Raw genomic sequence first — 19,074 nt, 5'->3', positions numbered from 1 at the left:
TGGGATCCCCAGATGAAGCACAGGCTGGTTTATGGCTCCTTGCATGTGGGATGGATGTTGCCCGGGTTGCTCAATGCCTCCTCCCTGGGGAGGGTCGCAAAGGGAACGGCCCCATAAAGGTCTCTCCCTGCCCATGGCCATGTTCAGGGGGCAGAAAAGCCCCTTTCCCACGGCCGAGATTTGGACAGCACCGAGATTTGCTGGCATCGGTTACCTCCCTGTGGCTGTAAACCCCACTTTTTAAGGGAAAAAAAAAAAATAGTGCAGCAACATGCTCTTCCCAGCCATGCAAACGTGTTGCCCTCCCCCGGGTAGGGACCGTCCCTTTAGGGCATCACAAGGAGGATGCCCAAGAGTGGGGCGAGCAAAACCCATCTCCCCCGGCACGGCACAGCATCCTCCATGGGAGAGCTGTGACAGAGCCAGGCATCTCCGCTGTGACCCGCGCCGGCTGGTGACGCCGGAGCCCTGCCTGTGTTTTGGGTGGGCAGCTGAGCTCGGCAGATGCCTTTGAAAGGCCCTGGTCACGAGCTCAGCTATCTTTAGCTGAAGGTATTTATATTACAAGGCAGCGGCGTGGCGGCCGCCGGGCAGCGCAGCAAAGGCATCAAAGGGTGGTGGAGGCAGGACGGGGCTGCGCCAGGACGCAGCACAGAGGAGCATCGGGTGCTGCCCCACACCCCCCCCGAGAGCCACTGAGACCCCGGGTGAGGATGACCCCGGAGGAGGAAGGCTCCCCGACAGGCCCCCTGGAGCGGGTGCGTATCCGGGTGGAGGAGCAGTCGTTTTGGGTGGAGAAGACCTTGCTGGTGGAGAGCAGCGAGTACTTCCGTGCCCTCTTCCGCTCAGGCATGAGGGAGAGCACGCAGGAGGAGATCGGGCTGGGGGAGCTGAGCGCGGCCGGGTTCCTCGCCATGCTGCGGGTGCTGGCGGGTGAGAGGCCCATCCTCAGCAGTGAAGAGACCTTCCAGGCGGTTGAGTGTGCCGCCTTCCTGCAGGTGAAGCCCTTGGCCAAGTACTTGATCCACTCCATCAACTCTGACAACTGCATCCTGCTATATCAAGCCGCTGCCATATTCGGTCTCCTGGACCTTTTCCACTGCGCTGCGCTCTACATTAGGGACAGCTACACCGAGCTGGAGGACTACCTGGACTGCCTCTCCACTGACCTGCTGGCCTATGTGGAAGCCCTCCTACCCAGCACCTTTGTGGCAGTGGGAGCCCACACCCCAACCTTCGAGTTCTTGGAGGACCTCTCCAGGACCATCTGCTACCTGGATGAGGAGACCAACACATGGAGGACCCTCTCCTGCCTGCCGCTGAGCGCCAGCACGTTCCTAGCCGGCATGGCAACCATGGATAATAAGATCTACATCGTGGGCGGCGTCTACGGGGCCAGCAAGCAGGTGGTGGAGAGCAGCTTCTGCTACGACGCCGACGCCAATGCCTGGAGCGAGTTCCCCAGCCCTCATCAGCTGCGCTACGACGTCAGGCTGGTGGGCCACGAGGGCTACCTCTACGCCATCGGCGGGGAGTATGAGAAGATCTCACTGAAGTCTGTGGAGAGATACGATGTGGCTTCCAGCACCTGGACGTTTGTCTCAGACCTGCCACAGCCGAGCACGGCGGCACCCTGCGCCCAAGCCATGGGGCAGATCTTTGTTTGCTTGTGGAAGCCACTGGACACCACCGTCATCTATGAGTACGACACCCAGCAAGACGCGTGGCTTCCCGTCACCGAGCTCAAGCGGCACCAGAGCTATGGGCACTGCATGGTGGCCCACCGCGACAACCTCTACGTCATGCGCAACGGCCCCTCAGATGACTTCCTGCGTTGCGTCATCGACTGCTTCAACCTGACGTCGCGGCAGTGGACCGCCCTGCCCGGGCAGTTCCTGAACAGCAAAGGAGCCCTCTTCACCGCTGTCATCAGGGGTGACACCGTCTACACTGTCAACAAGATGCTGACCCTCCTCTACTCCGTGGAAGAGGAGACCTGGAGGCTCAAGAAGGAGCGGGCAGGTTTCCCACGCAGCGGCTCCCTGCAGACCTTCCTCTTGCGGCTGCCGAGGCGTGACCACGATGTTGCAACGTAGGTGGCCCCTGTCCCATGTTGGGATGCTCTCCTTGCACGTGGCCTCAGCTCTGCACCCGCCAGTCCCCCGGGCTCCTCTCCTTCTCCGCAGAGCCTTGCCCAGTTCCAGGAACGCGTCACATTGGACCTTGGAGGTGACACTAGACCCTGCCAGATGGAAAGGGGCTGCAGGCAGCTGCTGCCTGCCTCTGCCTGCACTGCACAGGCTGTGCGCAAAGTCCTACCAGACGTGGGCTCACGAGCCAACTGCACACAGGGCTTCGTGGCTTCCTCAGGGGACAGGTACCAAAGAGATGCAAACACAGGTTATATTTATTTTGACCACACTCTGAAGGTGTGCAGCATCCCACCTCCTCTCTGCTCCGATGGGAAATCATTCATTATATCCTGGAATTAAAAGGAAAGCTATAAAAAACCCTGTGGTTTTCATTACTCTTGGGTTTGGTTTTTTTATTTTCCCCCACTTCTGAAGGAAAATACCTCCTAACAGGGATCCACGTCAAGGCTTGCTCCTACCCGCTGAATGCTTTTTCAGCTGCGGCTTCGTTTCAGAGCTGTACGTGGGAGCGCGGTTCCCACACAGCCCTGCACTCCCCGGAGAGATCTTCATGGCTGCTGCTGGCCACAGCGGGGTCCTGGGAGGAGGGAAGGTGGGGGGGTGAAGGAAAGCATCTCCTGAGCACCGGTTGCTTAATGCACCGAGGGGTTTCTGGGACCTGGGAACCATCTGTCACCCCCCAAATGCTTTAGCTAGCTATTGTCTCCTCCAGGCTTGTCTGCCAAGCCCCAGCACAGACCCAACAGGGTGGCAAGTGCTGGCACTCATCAGAGGCTCATCTGAGCCAAGACGGGGTCTTTTTAGGACATGGCAAACATTGGAAATACAGAGGGTGCAAAAAGGGAAGGAAGGGAGAAAGCACCACCATTGCATGGCAATGTCAGGCTTGCAGAGTTCTTCTCCATTAGCAGAGCTGCATAACAAGATGAGCTGTTCTCATGAGATACCACCGCCCGGTATTTAAGGCTGATAGCCCTCAGCACCAGCTCTGGGGATGGTTGGAGAATGCAGAGCTCCCCTTCGCGACCGCGCTGCTGGGAGACCTGTGGGGACCAGGACAGCAGCAAACCCAGACCATGGCTCAGCTGGTTCCTGTCCATGGTGCAGGCTTCGGGCTGCCTGTGCCATCCTGGCCGAGACAGAGCGGAAGGGAATACCAGCTGGGATGCCTCAAATACCTCCGCTACTGACCCTCGCCAAGTTCTCAGCGTTTTCAAAACAGTTACCACATTTGAGAAAAAAACCCCACACAACACAACTACAAACAAAAACAAACAAGAAAACCCCAGCTCGCATCCGTATCCAGTTTGAAACCCTCTTGATGAGCCTTGTCCCCACGTGCCCTCTGCCACCAGGCCAGGCCACCACCCCGCTGTCACCCCCACGATGGGGACCGCAGCTGGTGGAGGTGCCGGTCTGATGGTGGCCTGGGGGAGGCAGGGGACACTGGAGCAGCGTTACTATCCTCAGGCAGACCATTAGCAGAAAGCCCATCAAGTCAAATCCTTGTTCCCTTCCTAGACGAAGCCAATTAACATTTCACACCATCTTCTCCTAACTGAAAGCAGCACATGGAAGCACATTGCTTTAAAACCATTTTAAGTTGAACAAACAGCTTAAACCCTCCATTAAAATAAAGTTAAAATAATTCTGTTACTAAAATATTTATGACAGGCTCCTGTGGCTAACCCGGGACAGCTGAACTTGGCAGGCTCTCCCCTTCCCTCCAGCTCCGACACCACCAAGCGATACAACCTCTCTCCTCACCTTCACACGCTGTTTGTTTGACAGTTCAGGACTTTACAAAGATATTTGCCAACAAAATGCAGAAGGTTTTAAGATTTTTAAGTGTAGCACCGGGGGGAAAGAGCAGGTCTTGGCAGGCACTGTTTGAGTATGGCATGGATGCTCCCAAGAGAGGAGAAGTTTGTTGCATCCATGAATCTGGACCACGATACAGAAAGTAACACAAGATAATTTTAGGTGCACAGGGAGGAAAAAAGATACAGTTCTTACCTCTGCAAGCAGGGGGAAAAAATGATAAGCCCGGACCAAGTAAATCTCTAACGAGAGCGAGAGGCTGCTCAGCCTTTGCACGGTGAGTGGGCACGACACTGCAAGTGTGCTTCGCTCCACCAGAATTTAGCCCTCAGTGTTACACATTACTGGCACCAGCACGGCACCGTTATCTTGCCCTTTCAATCTTCACGGTGTTTACTCCGCCAAAGATTACAGTTCGAGGCGAAGCGATCTATCTAATCACAGTTTAACCTTTTGCAAGTTTCTTTTTTAAGGTGACATCATCTTGGCAAGGATGAATGTAACGACAAGCTGTCTGTAGAATGGACTTGCCTTATAAGGGCCGTATCAAAAATAAAAGCTTGTATAACCAAGGGAAAGCTGGAGGAAAAACAGGGCTGGGAGCTCCAAGAAGAGCCTGTGAGCTCCCCACGAATATCTCCCTTGGCCGTACTAGGTGCCATTAAAGAAGAGCAGGTATAAAGCATCCTTGGGTATGGATGGGTCAAATCCCCCAAAACCTGGATGCCAAGTTTCCTTGTTGCATCTAGGCAAGGATGAAGGCAGCCATGGAGGGCTGTACCCTCCTCATGGTGTTTGGCACCCACCTAGAGATACAGGGAGAAGGGACATGGTGTTTTAACTCGATGGCAGTACGTTGGGCTGGGAGACCGTTTGGAAGGATACAACGGAAAAATGGTAGTAATGCAACTGATTAAGGATTTTCTCTGCTAGGTTGTGCCAGTTGGCATTTTCACAGGAAAAGACACAAATACATTTCAGAAGAACCCCTCCAACCATCTTTACTCAAAGAAATTGCATCTGTATCTAATTCACAGGAAAACAATACACTCTTATGTGAAAACACTGTCCACTGTTCCACTGCCAAGCCAAGAGACACATCCTGTAAGGTAATCTGTATCTCCTGTTCTCCGTCCTTTAGTTACATACAAAAATTCCCCTGGGCATCTAGATTTTCCCGATCCTGACGCTCGTGCTTAACTTCATTTGGAGCCACTGTCTCCACAGTTTAGGGAAGCATCCCCTGAATTTTCCTGATTTGGGCAGAGCACAAGGGCAGCCAATCTGTTCCCTGTCTCTCTGTTCTGATTTCATGAAATTACCCGAGCACAAACCCTTGCATAAGCCATTTTTCATTGCACTGGATAAACTTCATGTATTTCTAGAGCAAGGGCAGCCTGTTTTCTTTCCTCACCCTCACTGAATTGTGTATTTTTCTCAAGTTTCTCGTTTAAAAGGAGAAGCTAATGTGATCAGACTGGATTTCAATTACAATATTCAACCATGACTAAGTCAGCTGAGACTCTTCCCAAGCAAGGACCAACAAATGTTTCTGCAGAAGCCTTCAGTTTTTACGAAAACAATCTCTTCTGTTGATTTATATCATCTTTTAAGAATCCATATTTGATTGTAGTTGAAAACATGACACCCATCACCCCAGGTGGAGGGAGAAAACTGTGATTTGGGTTTTGCAAAATCTAAGCCGAAGGCGGTTTGGATCTTATTGCATCTAATCTAAACAGCTAAGATGATCAAGGGTGGAGATGCGTGGGTGAAGAGAGAAACACTCGTGCTATAAAGCCTTTGCCTTAGTACAGTGACAAACATGCTCACGATGGGTGTCCATAAAATGAGACGAGAAACCAAGCCGGTGCTTTGAAGGTTTATGCCTGGTGAGCCGTGCTGCGCGGGGTGGGGATGGAGCAGCAGAAGGGTAAGTGCTTGCCGACCCACCCGAGTCCTTTGGTGGTCTGGTTTGGAGAGGGGAAGCTGTGACTGGGGTCCAGGATGCTGGTCACTGGGTTTTCATCACGAGCTCTTCCAGTGCCTTCTCCCTCTGATTCCCACAAAGCAAAAGAACTTCTTTGATTTCATTTTGCTGGAAACCCATATCGTTAAACTGAGCTAGCAAACGCAAAAATTCAGCTGCCTGGAGGAAGAAGAAAGAGAAAGGAGTGATGTTATCACGGGGTTTTAAGGATGGATTTATCGTAGAATTGCAGCAGAAACAGCATTGGGTGACGAGGCTGCAGCCAGACAACCTGGCCGGGTTGTATTACCGCTGAAGGGCACTCCGACAGCAGAGCGAGGGCACACATACCACTGCTAGCATTTAAAAGTGTGCCTCTACATCAACTTTTAAAATAAGAACTATTTAATAAAGTCAGCCTCTAGCTTCACTTATTCCTTATAAAGTTTAATATGAATTCCATGCAAGTGTTTGCCTGCGTTATAAAGAGACCTGGAAAAGGCAGTGAGTGCAAGCTGGAATTAATTTGTCCTGCTTCCCCCCTCGCTCAGGCTGGGCCCCAGCACCACAACATCTCCTGGAGCCGCGTCCTCAATAAATAACCCCCTGCCTGATACCGAGACCCGGGCGCCCTCCCGCTGCCACAGCTCTAACGAGCGGTGAGCCGGCAACCCTACGTGCCGTCGGCATCACGTCAAACACCGCCAGCCCAAACTTTAAGCGGTTCTAACCCCCCCCAGGCTCTTCATTACCCCCGGAAGGAGATTGATGGTGGAGACCAACACCCAGCATGCCACCATGGTTCTTCTCCCTGGAGGGCGAATGCAAAGGGGGAGAGCCGGGAGGGAAGTAGCGAGCACGGGTGCCAGTGGGCTCAGGGTGAGGGATTCCCCACGCAGGGGCTGAGCGAGCATCGTGTTTGCAGAGCGGGGTGAGAGGATGGATGGGGAAGAGCAATGGAGCAGGTGTCCTTCCCGGGGGGGGGTCCTTACGGTGACACTGCCCTGGGGGTCTGCTGCTTGCCGGGAGGCTGCGTGGGGGACGGCGGAGGCGGAGGGGAGCGTGCAGTCCGCTGGAAAAGCAAGCCCGGAGGACACAGCACAAAGGGCTGGGCTCTGCTGCCCCGCTCTGACCTTTTTCTCCGAGTACTGGAACATTTCCATGGCCTCCTCTACCTGCCCTTCCTCGTAGCCCTGCTTCAGCAGCCGGTCGCAGGCACCCAGGTAGCTCAGGAACTGCAGAAGACGACAACTGGGGTTAATCCAACCTTGCAGACACAGGAGAAAATGCATTCAGGAGCCCACCTTGCCACCTCCCAGGGACACGCTCATGGGGTGGACCTGGGCCACCATCGTCCTGCTGGCTCCCATCTCATGCTCGGCCAGGGAGGTCTGTCAGTCAGCAGGACTCCCACCGGAGAAGACAACATCTCTTCCAGGGTGGGAATGAGAACAAGGCAGAGGGAGGATGAGGAGCAAACCAAACATCTGAACCATCTGAGATACAAAGCGATGGCCTCCAGGCTGTGGGGTGAAGCCAAGCCTGTCCCGGTGAGATGTCTACCCTCAGCCGACCCAGCATCCCTTTGATGTGCCGGCCTTCAGGCGCCCAGGGGTTTGCTCCAGGGTCTGAGCACAAAACCCACCCCAGGGGAGACCCATGTGCTGTCATTACTGAAAGTAAACAGTTATTTTTGGCTTTCCTCGTTGTTCTTGGAGTGCTGACAGCGCTATTCCCAGCGGTATCTTTTAAATACCACGAGAATCATTCACTGTCCAAAAACATATGGGACGGCCAATAATAAATGAGCTATACAATAGCAGGGGGAATAAAAACATCCCACGGGTCTCCCCGAAGCCGTGCCGTCTTCATCCAAAGAGAAGCTGATTCATATCTCCCCAGATCCACCAGCGCACAGACCTCCACCCTCCACAGCACTGCCATAGCCAAGGAGAAGGATTCACTAAAAGACCATAAAACATATGAAAAAGCCAAAAATGTCCCTCAAACATTGAGTTGATCTAGTTTGGCTAAACAGCAGAGTAAGGGTTTTAAGAAATGTCAGCCTTAAGGAGCAGCTTATTAACTCAAAAATGAGCTAGTCACTTGTTATTGGCATTCATAACCTATTTTTATTTTCCTTGTTACCTTACTAACTAAAAACCCCAGATCACTGCTGTATTCTCCTGCCCTGTTGCAGCAGGGACAGCCGCTCGCTGTGCTCATGGCAGAACACAGACAGTCCTGGCAGCCTGTTCAAGCCTAGCATGAAAATGGTGCTGTTGTCAACCCAATGATTTTTATCATTAAAAAAATAATATATATATATATATATCCTCAAGACTAAACAAATACAGGTTTTTAAATACTATGACCTGCTAACCCCCTGGGTCCAGAAGTGGCCCCACCACTCACTGAGGAGGAGGAGGAGGAGGTGCCACTGCCCTCTTGAAGCTCCTTCTCCCCTTGTAGCCCTCAAGGAGGCTCCTTATAACACTGAGACGTGAAGTTCCTCCAGTGCAGGCACTCCTAGAGAGCTTGGCTTTATCTGCTACATGGCCAACCCAATAACCTCACCACAAACTGCTCATGTGGGAAGAGACCTCCAGGCTCTGGTAGATCAGTAACCTGCTGATTTCTGTCTTCCCTCATTTGCTCCTACTTGATGTTACGTGCAGCAATTCAGCTTTTCACATCAAAGATGAGCATGTGCAGTGACGTAGAGAAAATCCCCCTTCCGGTGGGTTTTTATCTTCCACATCCCCATACCACTTTGGCTGACTCCCATCGGAAAGGTCCGTCCCCGTGAGGTCCCCTGCTTCAGGTGCTCTAGCAACTGGCTGCTTAAGAAGAGCAAAGCCTTACCACCAACCATTTCACTGACCCACCTGGAGCACGGGCTATCCACTGCCAGCACAGAAAAAGTCATGAGCAAATACCACCAAAGACCCAAATGACTATTTCATCGTGGAGGAACAGGGTAAACATCTCCCGCAGGCTTGCAGCAGGGTTCAAGCCAGGGATGGAGCTGAGCCTCCAGGGACAGAGGCTCTCCGGGGGGACAGGGAGACCCCAGCCAGCACCACGGCAGACAGCCCTGCTCAACTCACCACTGCAAATGCCACCACCAAGGATGCAACTTCTACAAGCATCAGAGAGGCTCGGGGAGCCACTGCTGGTGGGGACGGCTGATGCAAGGCTTGTAGGAAGTGCTGAAGACCTAGATTGTTGCTTGGGGTGAGACAGCAAATTCTTTTGGAGGAGGAAGGGGGCAGGAGCACATTATGGAAGCACAGCTGAACATATATTTTGCTGTATTACTGACTTCACGAGAGTCTAGCAGTCCATGGGAAGAGGCTCCCCGTCCGCACACAGCCAGGAGGTGGCTGGTGCAGTAGGCTGTGTCCCACGGTGAACACTCTGCTCTGAACCCCGTGCTTACGGCTGTTTGGGGAGATGGATGCTGACCAGCTGCAGCCATTTGCTGCTTCTCAGCTCACAGGCACATTGAGAGCTCCACAGATCAACGATGCATCTTTGATTGATCAGTGATCATTGATCGAGATGCAATGATGCATTTTTGGTTTAGCCCTTGCCCATGACATCCTGGATGATGAACCTCTGGTGCATTGAAGCAACTAACCCTGCTTGAGCCTTCTAGAGAGGCTCTTCCACCAAAATTGAGAAGGCATTGCCTCTTTAAGGCAGCAGGCTTGCCTTCTCCACCAGGGTGGGCTGTGCCAGTTTGACTTGACACTGCAAAGAAATCTAGCAATTTTTGGCTACCATCTGGTACTACAATCCATCTTCACAGTTGAAGCTGTCATCGTCACACACTGAAACCCCACGTGACACCAGCAAGCAATGAAGAGCGCCCACAGCTCTTGTTTTTAACTTGAGTTGAAACATATTTTCCAGGAAGGTTTAGCCTAATTTGGTAGATGCATGAAGAGCTAGGCTTTACGTTTTATCTTGGCTGTATTGGGCATAACGGGGAAAGATGGGAACTGCTGGTGAAGAAGGCACGGGATATAAGGCAGACCTTGTATTTCGGTGCATTAATCTCTTCTCCAAGGGAATGGGAGTCCTGGTGTTTATATAGAAGGGAGCAGACTGTACCCATTTCCATCCTTAGTAAGATGCACTGCTGCTTCATATTGAAGTCAGCAGCTGCTACAAGATACCCTTGCACGGTTCTGTGCAAAGAACGTGGGCTAGGCTCTGCCCATCTCCCTCTGCCTAGATGAAACCTTTATGAATTGAAGAAATAAAGCTTCCCTTCCCACCTCGGCTTGCAGCAACGATCGCCTGAAGCACCAGCGAGGGTCTGGGGAGGCTGGTCCAGCCGGGGGTGTCTCAGGAGGGAGCCAGAAGCTGCAGGATGACTCAGCCGCAGAGCAGCTTCGTGCACCGACCAGACGGGTAAGAGCTGGCCCACGCAGCACAGGCAGCTCCCCGGGAGCATGGGAAGGAGACTGGCACCCAACAGCGGCTGCTCGGTGCCATGCCTGCTCACACCTCTGCCCGGGGTCTGCTCCTGCTCCCTGGCATGACAGCCAGGTGGACATCCCTCTTGCTAAGCTGCGATCAAGCTCCTTCTCTCTCTGCAAGAGCTACTTGGATAATTTAGCCCTATTAAATCCTCCACTGGGATGGGCAGGTCCAGCCCCAAGCTTGCCATGCCAGAGGGTCAGAGCCAGCAGCACCCCTCATGGCACGGATGCTTCTAGCCCACCTGGACCACGGGGGCTTCATCTGGACAAGCAGAGACCTCAGGAATCGGGATGCAGCACAGCGGGCTGTGATGTACTCAGATACCAGGGCTAGGAGGACATTACATGTTAATTATTTTCAATAAATTCCAGGAAAAGAGCTCTGGGACCCAGCCGCAACGCTTGCATGGAGTCCCTGGTTGCTCCAACATGGGGAACTTGTGTTTTGGAGAGAGCCCAGACAAATCTCCGAGGTATTCACACAGTCCTGCGCTGACAGGATGAGCCATGGCAATAATCATATGAATCTAACAGCCGGGAAAAAATGATGTGCAAAAAGTTTCCATATACGGGGGCAAAATTTGTACTTCAAAAGGACACCATGCTCCATACAACAGATTGAACAGATAACGTTACCCAGCTGTTATTACTCGCTGAAAAGCTGAGCGCGACTCATTGCTTTTTATTACAGCAAAAGTGCAAACACATGATCTCATGGAAAACCCCGTCAACTGAGGTCTGATACCAAAGTGGGAAACCCAACGCCATCAGAAGTCCACCCCAAGCAAGACAGCCATCCCTTTCTCCATGAAAATCAAGTTTTTCTTTACCAAAAGCTTTCTGCGGTGCCGTGCCAGCTCCACCAACCTGACTTAAGCTTTGCTTTCCAGTCTTCTGGAGGGTGAGGATGGCTTTGTGGGTGGGGTAGCCCAAGGCTATCACGGGCTCGATGAGGTCTCGCTCCTCTTGGCTCAGCGCCGAGAGCAGGTCAGCTGCCGAATCCGGCTTGGATCTGTGGGAACTGAGAGGTCGCACAGGCGTGGAGGCAGGGGGGAGGCAGGCGTAGGGGCTGAGGGACTGCAAGAAAAAAAACAGCAGATTGTCTTCTTGCTCCAGCTCATGAAATGATGTTAAATGACCCAGGCTGAAGCAATGCTTTCGAACGCCAGCAGTTACCTTGCTCTCTCCAGAAGAGGAAAATTCCCATACATTGAACAAGCCCCCTCGGGCATCAAAGGAGGCTGGACTTAATTAAATCCAGGCTCAGCTATAGATACAGATCAGAGAAAACAGCGCTCAGGAGGGTTCATGGGGCAAAGGGAGCAAAAGCATTTTCTTTTCCCTGGGAATCCTGGTCATCTCTCCAGCAATAAATGCCATGTTTGTCCTTGACCAGCCAAGCACGAGGCGGTGCTGCCTGCGGACAGGCAATGCAGCAGCCCAGGCAGGAGGATGCTCCCCTGATGCCCTGTTTACGCCCGCGATGTTTATCAGATGTATTTGGGTTTCTGTTACAAAGCCATCTCCAGAAATGACCTTGCACATGCATGTGCTTGCCCGTGATTGAGGCTTTAGCATTCAGCATGATGCATGTGTAACAGCAGCTGAGCAGGGTAGGCAAGGTACAAATACACACGGGCATGTAATCTTTCCTTAATTACCCTATGTCTAATGCAACTACATATAAATAACCCAGCCGTTCATGTGTCTGATGGTTTTAATTGCGGGTTTTCAGTAATTCATCTCCTCAGTCTCTCAAGCAGCTGGATGAGATGTGATTTCTTAAAAACCATGGTGCAATTCAGATTTAAGGTGATGGAAAGCAGTATTTACTCCATCACTTCACATCACTGTCTCTATCATTAAATGATTTGTGTTTCTTATAGGACTATGAAGTCCAAAGTTTCCTAGAAAAGACATGATGGCTGTAAGGGGGCATCTCCCCATAAACCCCATTTATATCTGTTAGAGGGGGGAAAATGGAGAGGAAAGAGGGGAAAAAAATATTTCACTTTTTTTTTTAGTGTTTCAGTTGAAAATCAAATAAAATGCCTTGCTTGTTGGGAAAACAGGGATGTTTTGCTTAGGACAGAGCAAGTAAACGTGCTCCCAGAAAGCTTGCCTTTAAAGCCCAGCATAAAAAAGACCCCTTCCTTCACTTCTTATGAAAACTCGTCAGCAATTTTTCATGGGTTTTGTGCTCCCGAAGCCCCATTTCAGTTCCGTTTTGCTGGCCAGACCCCAGCAAACGGGACCGATTCGACACCCTCCACCTCCCTCCTGTCTCAGCAACAAGCAAAAGGCTACCAGAAGGAAACACCTCACCGGCACCGTGGGCTTATGCCGTTTGATCGGGGGGATCGGGGCGGCCGTGGCCGGAGGAGCCGGCACCAAGGTCCCCAGGTGGGACGCGTCCGGGGCCGGCCCGTACTTGACGCTGCGGCTGGTGCGGGGGTGCTGGGGGAGCGGCCGTGGCACCGGGACCCCTCTGCTCTCCCCGGTGGCTCTGTTCAAAGGATGCACCAAAGCAGCCAGCTTCCTCCTGGCTGCTTCCAGCTCGTTCTTCATGTTGTTAAATATCACCATGGATCTTCTCTGCTTGCTCGGGTATGGGCTGGCTGGGTTGTGGCCGCTGTTCTCCGGCGAGGGCTCCAGCAAGCCAGGCGATGTCTTTGGTCGGGTCTGGTAAAAGCCAGGATGCGGAGCCACACCTCTCCCAGTGTTTCTCCTCCTGGAAACCTTTTCATCTTTCTCGTTCTCTTCCCAGGAGGTGGAGGAGTACTCGTCGTCCTCCGAGTACTCATCCTCCTCGGAGTGCCAGGTCTCGCTCTCGGTGTCTGACAAGGCACCTCTGCTCTTGGGGTACCCGTAGCTGTCGTCGGCAGCGCTCAGGCTGACGCAGCGCCGCACCGCCCCGTCCCGCGCTCTCCCCCCGTAGCTGTCGGCAGGGTCCACCAGCAGCAGCCAGCACGGCGGAGCTGTGGGGACAACTTCAGAGGTGACCCGATGCCGGGAGGTTTGCTGCTGAGAGGCCACCTCGACCCAGTAAAGGACTTTTCTTTCCAGCGAGAAGTCGTGCTGTGGAAGAGCAAGAAGCAGCTGGTGAGGGCATCTGAAACCAGACCACGCGGCACGGAGCAAATCAGGTGCTTCACGAGGGCACCTTAAGAACTGCATCCTTCCCATATTGGTTCCTACTTCCCTGAGCATCAGGGCTGGCTGCGGGCACTAGGGCTGTAGGATTGGGCACTGCCAGCCTCATCCCCAGAGGGAATCCCCAAATTTATACTTGAAAAAAATCAGGCTGCAAAGTTATTACTATTTTGAGTTGTATCTACAATTCTTTTGATAGGTGTTTTACGCTCGGAGGTGGTTTTGTGTCAGTTTGGCTGCTGTGGAAGGGGACAGCACCCGTTAGTGGTGCCTGGCAGAGCCACCGCTGGCACAGGGGCTCAGGAGCCACCAAGGGGGGAGACGGCACCTTGGGCAGAGGCAGGACCGGCCGCGGGTATCTCCGGCAGCACTGGGGGCTTGGCCAGTCCCACAACAGAGTCATCATTTCCACGTAGTCTGGCTTAAAATATAAGCGTGTTTGAGACTGAAATCTGAGGGTTTTCCTGGAACAAACAAGCCTTGCCCGTCCCAGAGCTCTCCAAACAAGGTCTCCTCCAGACAGGCAGGCAAGTACATTCACAGCCCAGGAATGCTGTTTTTACTGCTCCCTGCCATGGACCCAAACCAGCCTCCCTGAGGAAAACACCACCACATGCCTTGACAAGGATCAGCCTGGACCACCAGCGGAATCGTTCGGCCTCGGCGGGGAGCACCGACCTGTCCCTGACCAGGGGCAAACCTGGGGCTCGGGGTTTTCCAGGATAGGATGTGGTGGTGGACCACCTCAGCTGGTCCATGGGGATGCAGACCATCATCTGCCTCTACACAGGTGACAAAAAAAATGTGTGCATTAAAATTTCCTTTAGAGAAATTGCTTAAAATGAACAACACAGCAACTCTTCATGTTAAACACGTCCTGTGGATTTGGGAGGTGTCGTTTTGCGGGGAGGGATGAGCAAGGCTGAACCAGCGACAAGCCAGATGTGGGGTTTACTGCCGGTTCACCCATCACCAGGAGCGATCAGAGGCTGTTTGGGATCGCCCAGATCGCCTTCTTCCCTTGAAGTGCACTGACCCCATCTATGGGTAAGACTACTTAAGGCTGAAGAAGCAAAGTATTCCTGAAATCGTCTTCGACTGGAGCTGGGCTAGCCCTACCCATAAGCCCGGAGAGCCAACTCCACACCTTCAGAGCAACTGTACAGGGAAAGGCTTCCTACCCCCTTCCAGAGCACAGACAGCTTCTTCGAATTGCTGTGCCAGGGTTTAAAATTGGTGACAAAGCTGTTAGAGCAACAGGTGTAGATTCAAAAGCAGTTTAGGACTGAGCAATGTGGAAGATCACAAAGCGCCACAGGATATTTTTAATATATATACACGTATTATATATTTATGTTGCCAGCACAGGTAGTGTTGCCTGCTTACATCTCTGTTAGATTTATTAATAAATATTATTAATAAATGAGATGGTGATGATTCCAGAGTAGGAAACAATTCCAGAGCAGAGCCTGAAGTTTGTCCTCCTATCCCAGAAAGACCTAACCCAACCCTCCTGCTTGGATGAGATTAAAAAAAAAACAAACCCAAACCTACCCCTTCCTCACTCCCACCCACCACAAATCGTCCTCACCTCCTCCCCCTCCTGCAAACCAACCAATTAAGAGGAGAGGTTTCCCTTCCCATCTTTCACAAGAAAAGGCAAATGCCGCTGACATCCCTTTGAGCATCCCACCAGAAGCGAATCCGGGTGCAGATGCAAGCAGAAGCAACTCACCATGGTGCTCATGAGGATGTCGGCGCAGTCGGGGAGCTCGATGGCCGGGGCGGTGATTAAAGTGTTTTCTCCCCCTGAGTCGCTGTCAAGGCTCCTGGCCATCCGGAAGGGAACTTCATCCAGGTAGCTCATTGCCGCTGTCTGATTTCTTGCTGCCAGAGGAAGGGAAGAAACAAAACTGTAGAAGGCAGGACTAGCACCTTTTAAGTTGGGTGGAAGGAGAGAAAGATGAGCTACTTCAAGTGACACCAGTAAAAGGAACGCAGCCCTTAGAGATGCTGCCGGCCAAGTAAAAACCACTGTGTGCAATACCCGGATTTGCAAACTCTTAATTACTGATACCAGGAAGATTGGTCTGAGCTAACCTTTGCTGTTCTGAGCTTTAGCCAGCAGGACCTGACCAAGCTTACAGCTTCATTTGGCAGAGATCCTGAGCTTTTTTCTCCTCCATTTCCACCTCCATGCATGACCCGCTGCTTCCCATCCCTCCTCTTGCCTCTCCTTCTCCCTCCGCTGCCCATCGCATGCTCCCTTTCCCAAGCTGGGGACAGACCGAGCACTTTTTCCAGTTACAGAGGCAGAAACCGCAGCCAAGGAGGACACCTCACCGGTCTCCTCTCTCTGCGTGACCCGAGAGCAGCCGTGGTCACGGAGCTCAGGCATTCAGCCACGTGCTCCTAAGCCGTCACACGGAGCAGCCCGGGGGACCTGGGGTGAGGGCATCCCCTCCAGTGCTGCAGCAGCTTACCGAGAGCCAGACAAGGAGGCTGGTGCGTCAGGCAAGCCTTGGCGTTAGAGGTATGTCGAACGAGCCATTTTAAGGCCAGATTAGCTTTTAAGAACCACGTATTCATTTTAAGTGGGGTGATGTTTTTAGATCAGGAATAGCAGGGGAGACTAAAATTTCTGAGGAACTGGGAATGGTGGCATGGAAAATATCACTGCAATAACATAGCCATCAGCTCTGTAAAAATGTCTCAATTTAGTAAAAAGCCACTACTTGCTGCATGAAGCCTCGAGTCCCCAGCTTCCCAGTGAGGACAGCATGCAAAATAATTTTCTTTATATACTGTCAACTGGCAAGAGTTGATGCTCAGTCTTCCACCGAGTTCTGGTACCTGCAGCGTGTGCCTGTTCATCCCAAAGTCCTCAGCAGTCACCCTCAAGACAAACAGTAAATACTTGGTGTGACACCCTGAGTACTTTTACCAATTAATTTTTTTCCTTTAAAAAGAAATGGCTTTTATAACAATGAGGATAAACACTCCACAAAAAGAAAATAAGCAGATGAATGTATACAAGGAAGAAAAAGCTGCCTGCTTAATGCATAAGTAATGGTCTATAATGGGGAATGGCATTCAAGGTCATTTATTACATTAGCAAAGGACTAACGAACTGCCTCTAGACCACAAAGGAAGAGCAACACGCACAATCACTCGGTTCAGCTCAGTTGCTCTTATCAGAATTACAAGAGTTGTCCCTCGCCTGCTTACGCCAGGAGCCTTTAATACCCGGGGCTGTAGCGCAGGCAGAGCCCCTAACCAGCTTTGCAGCTCCCGCACATGTATGGCTGCTAACACGCGACACGGACAACGTGTTGGGAGCCTGCACGGAGCCAGGCCATCTGCTCCCCAGCCTAAGAGGGCTCCACGTAAGTTACAAACCACATCAGCAGTGACGAAGACAACATGTGAAAAGATCTCTAAGTGAAGCCACCTTACCCCAGCTTCCTCCCACTCCTCTGTGTGGCCGTGCAGCCCCTGCCTGCGAGAGGGACGGACCCTCCTGGCAGCTTACACTGTAAATCAACTCTTCCCAAAAGCTGTTGGCCTGGTTTCAGATGGGATAGAGTTTATTTTCTTCCTAGTAGCTGGTATAGTGTTATGGTTTGGATTTAGTATGGGAATAATGTCGAGCGAGCAGCGGCGTGGTGCTTAGTTGCTGGCTAGGGTTAAACCACGACAGCTGTGCAGTACGAAGGTGCAAAGGAAAAGAGTATCTCATCGCCTGTCACCTAGAATGGCTTTACTTGGTTTTAAATGCCACTTAAAGGGATGGAGACGGGCAATGAATGCGTCTGAAACCACGATGAAGAAAATACGGAGAGATTATGGCACCGCATCTCACCGTATTTCACTGCATAAATACCGTGCTCTAAGAAAGGCTCCCACAAGTGTTAATTCCCCAAAACACTATTCAGAAAAAAAGAAGGACATTGGGGTGAGCAGCGATGACAACAAAAAATGCTACTAGACAAGACTTAAAGAGGGTCAGTCATAAACACCAATTTGCACCAGGAAAGCAACTCCTACAAGGGTTCTGACCTCATCTGCTTCACGCCAGCCCTGCCCACTTTCACATCAAAGATACAGGCTGGCAAATGACCAAATTCGTATCCGGAGGAGGATGTGCCTTAGAACCATGAGAAACCTGAACTGTACTGGGACCAGGGAAGGAATAGGATGCAAACGAGTCTCAGAAACTCATAGCTGACCCTTCTTTTCTTCTGGGCTATCTTTTAAATCTTTTAAAACATAAAAATCATAGGAAATACTATACTCTGACAAATTTGCATCTTAAACATGAATACACAAGGTTTTTTTAAGAATTAATACCCTGTCTCCATGTATTTTGCAAGTTAAGATTCTAAAGTCCTCTTCCATCTGTGGCTTCAACATCTCCCTCACTAAAAATATAAAACATTTTAACGCAGACATCATTAGACAAGAGCAAATTATGTGGAACAAACCACAGAAAGCTTGAGGGATTGAAAGACACCTAAACGTGCATCATCCGCTGGCATTTTCAAGTCCTATTTTTATTAACAATATGAAGTTATCCTTACCGTCAGATGAAATCATGGAGCTGCTCTTGCAGGGTAGGGAGAACAGCGGTGCTTCTACGCTTCCTGCTTACCTACTGCTCAGTTCTTTAAATTTTTGCAGTGTCAGACAAGCATCTGACTTTGACAGTTTTAGGATTATCATAGCTTAAGCGGTTAGCCTGTCCCATCAGACGTGCTGATGGGATAAGGAGCCTAACTATTTAAGCAGAGCATTCTCCGGTCACTAAGCTTCCCGAACTGAAAATGTTTCTGCAATTGTTTTTATGCTATTTCAACTTTGGCTTTTTCATCAGGTAAGACTCCCCAGGATCTGACCCAGCCATAGCTCTTGGAGTAACAAGATGCTAGAAGTGACAGTAGGGATGGGAGGATGTACAGACATGCAAATCAGAACCCCTGCCTCAGAGGACTTCACGGTAATCTGTATTTTGGGGTGCTACAGGCAGGCAATACACATGTGAGCAAGAACTGCAAACTTCCACACACAGATTAATTCTAACTCTGTCAAAAATTACTAGTTCATGTGCTCTTACTAACAGAAAGCAATACAAAGCTTCAGCCCAAGAACTATTAACATTATGTATAAAGGCCCAAGTGTTGAATTTAGGCAATTACGTTGCCTCCTCCATGAATTACACAATGTTGTGATGCAAGGAGGCAAGGAATTGGAGAGATTAAATCCATTCCCACACATTAGGGCTAAGCAAGAGTAACAACTGCAGCTCTGGGAAGACGCCACGACAATCTGCGTAGACCAGCAAATGCCCAAACCCATACGGCTTGCCGCTGTTTCAGCCAAACTGTCCAGAACATGGAAGGCTTTGAAATCAGATGACTCTGTCACCTTGTAGGAGGGAGAAGTTCCTTCACACAAACCTTTTGCCAGCAATTCTCTCCACACTGCA

The 19,074-nt window shown here is 51.3% G+C and overlaps 2 protein-coding genes across 6 annotated transcripts; one reads left to right on the top strand and one right to left on the bottom strand.

The window, feature by feature from the left end:
- The first annotated feature begins 479 nt into the window (after nt 1-479).
- KBTBD13 (kelch repeat and BTB domain containing 13) lies at nt 480-3,497 on the top strand. The gene has a single exon (XM_030015282.2). It carries the CDS (start codon nt 714-716, stop codon nt 2,094-2,096), a length of 1,383 nt encoding a protein of 460 aa, XP_029871142.1. The 5' UTR covers nt 480-713; the 3' UTR covers nt 2,097-3,497.
- A 1,452-nt stretch (nt 3,498-4,949) lies between these two features.
- Nucleotides 4,950-18,897, bottom strand: UBAP1L (ubiquitin associated protein 1 like). Of its 5 annotated transcripts, none has more exons than XM_030015288.1 (6): nt 18,170-18,897; nt 15,325-15,476; nt 12,762-13,514; nt 11,267-11,513; nt 7,077-7,178; nt 4,950-6,123 (listed from the first exon to the last, which is right to left on the bottom strand). In XM_030015288.1, exons 1-6 carry the CDS (start codon nt 18,183-18,185, stop codon nt 6,116-6,118), a joined length of 1,278 nt encoding a protein of 425 aa, XP_029871148.1. In that variant the 5' UTR covers nt 18,186-18,897; the 3' UTR covers nt 4,950-6,115. The 5 variants fall into 5 exon arrangements, with proteins under 5 accessions (XP_029871148.1, XP_029871143.1, XP_040979699.1 ...); XM_030015283.1 differs by having other exon boundaries at nt 11,304-11,513; XM_041123765.1 differs by lacking the exon at nt 18,170-18,897 and adding an exon at nt 17,046-17,827 and having other exon boundaries at nt 11,304-11,513.
- Nucleotides 18,898-19,074: the final 177 nt, after the last annotated feature.

This window comes from Aquila chrysaetos, chromosome 5, assembly GCF_900496995.4.
Source record: "Aquila chrysaetos chrysaetos chromosome 5, bAquChr1.4, whole genome shotgun sequence".
NCBI lineage: Eukaryota > Metazoa > Chordata > Aves > Accipitriformes > Accipitridae > Aquila > Aquila chrysaetos.
The sequence above is the reverse complement of the archived record's forward strand: the minus strand, read 5'-3'. Positions and strand labels throughout refer to the sequence as shown.

What these genes read in the sequence shown, in the direction of transcription:
- KBTBD13 (XM_030015282.2), top strand. Translation starts at nt 714, where the DNA reads ATGACCCCGGAGGAGGAAGGCTCCCCGACAGGCCCCCTGGAGCGGGTG.
- UBAP1L (XM_030015283.1), bottom strand. An exon ending in GAAAGCAAAGCTTAAGTCAG is followed by an intron (nt 7,179 to 11,303) that starts GTTGGTGGAGCT and finishes CGTCTTCTGCAG; the next exon opens with TTCCTGAGCTACCTGGGTGC. An exon ending in TCCAGTACTCGGAGAAAAAG is followed by an intron (nt 6,124 to 7,076) that starts GTCAGAGCGGGG and finishes TTCTTCCTCCAG; the next exon opens with GCAGCTGAATTTTTGCGTTT.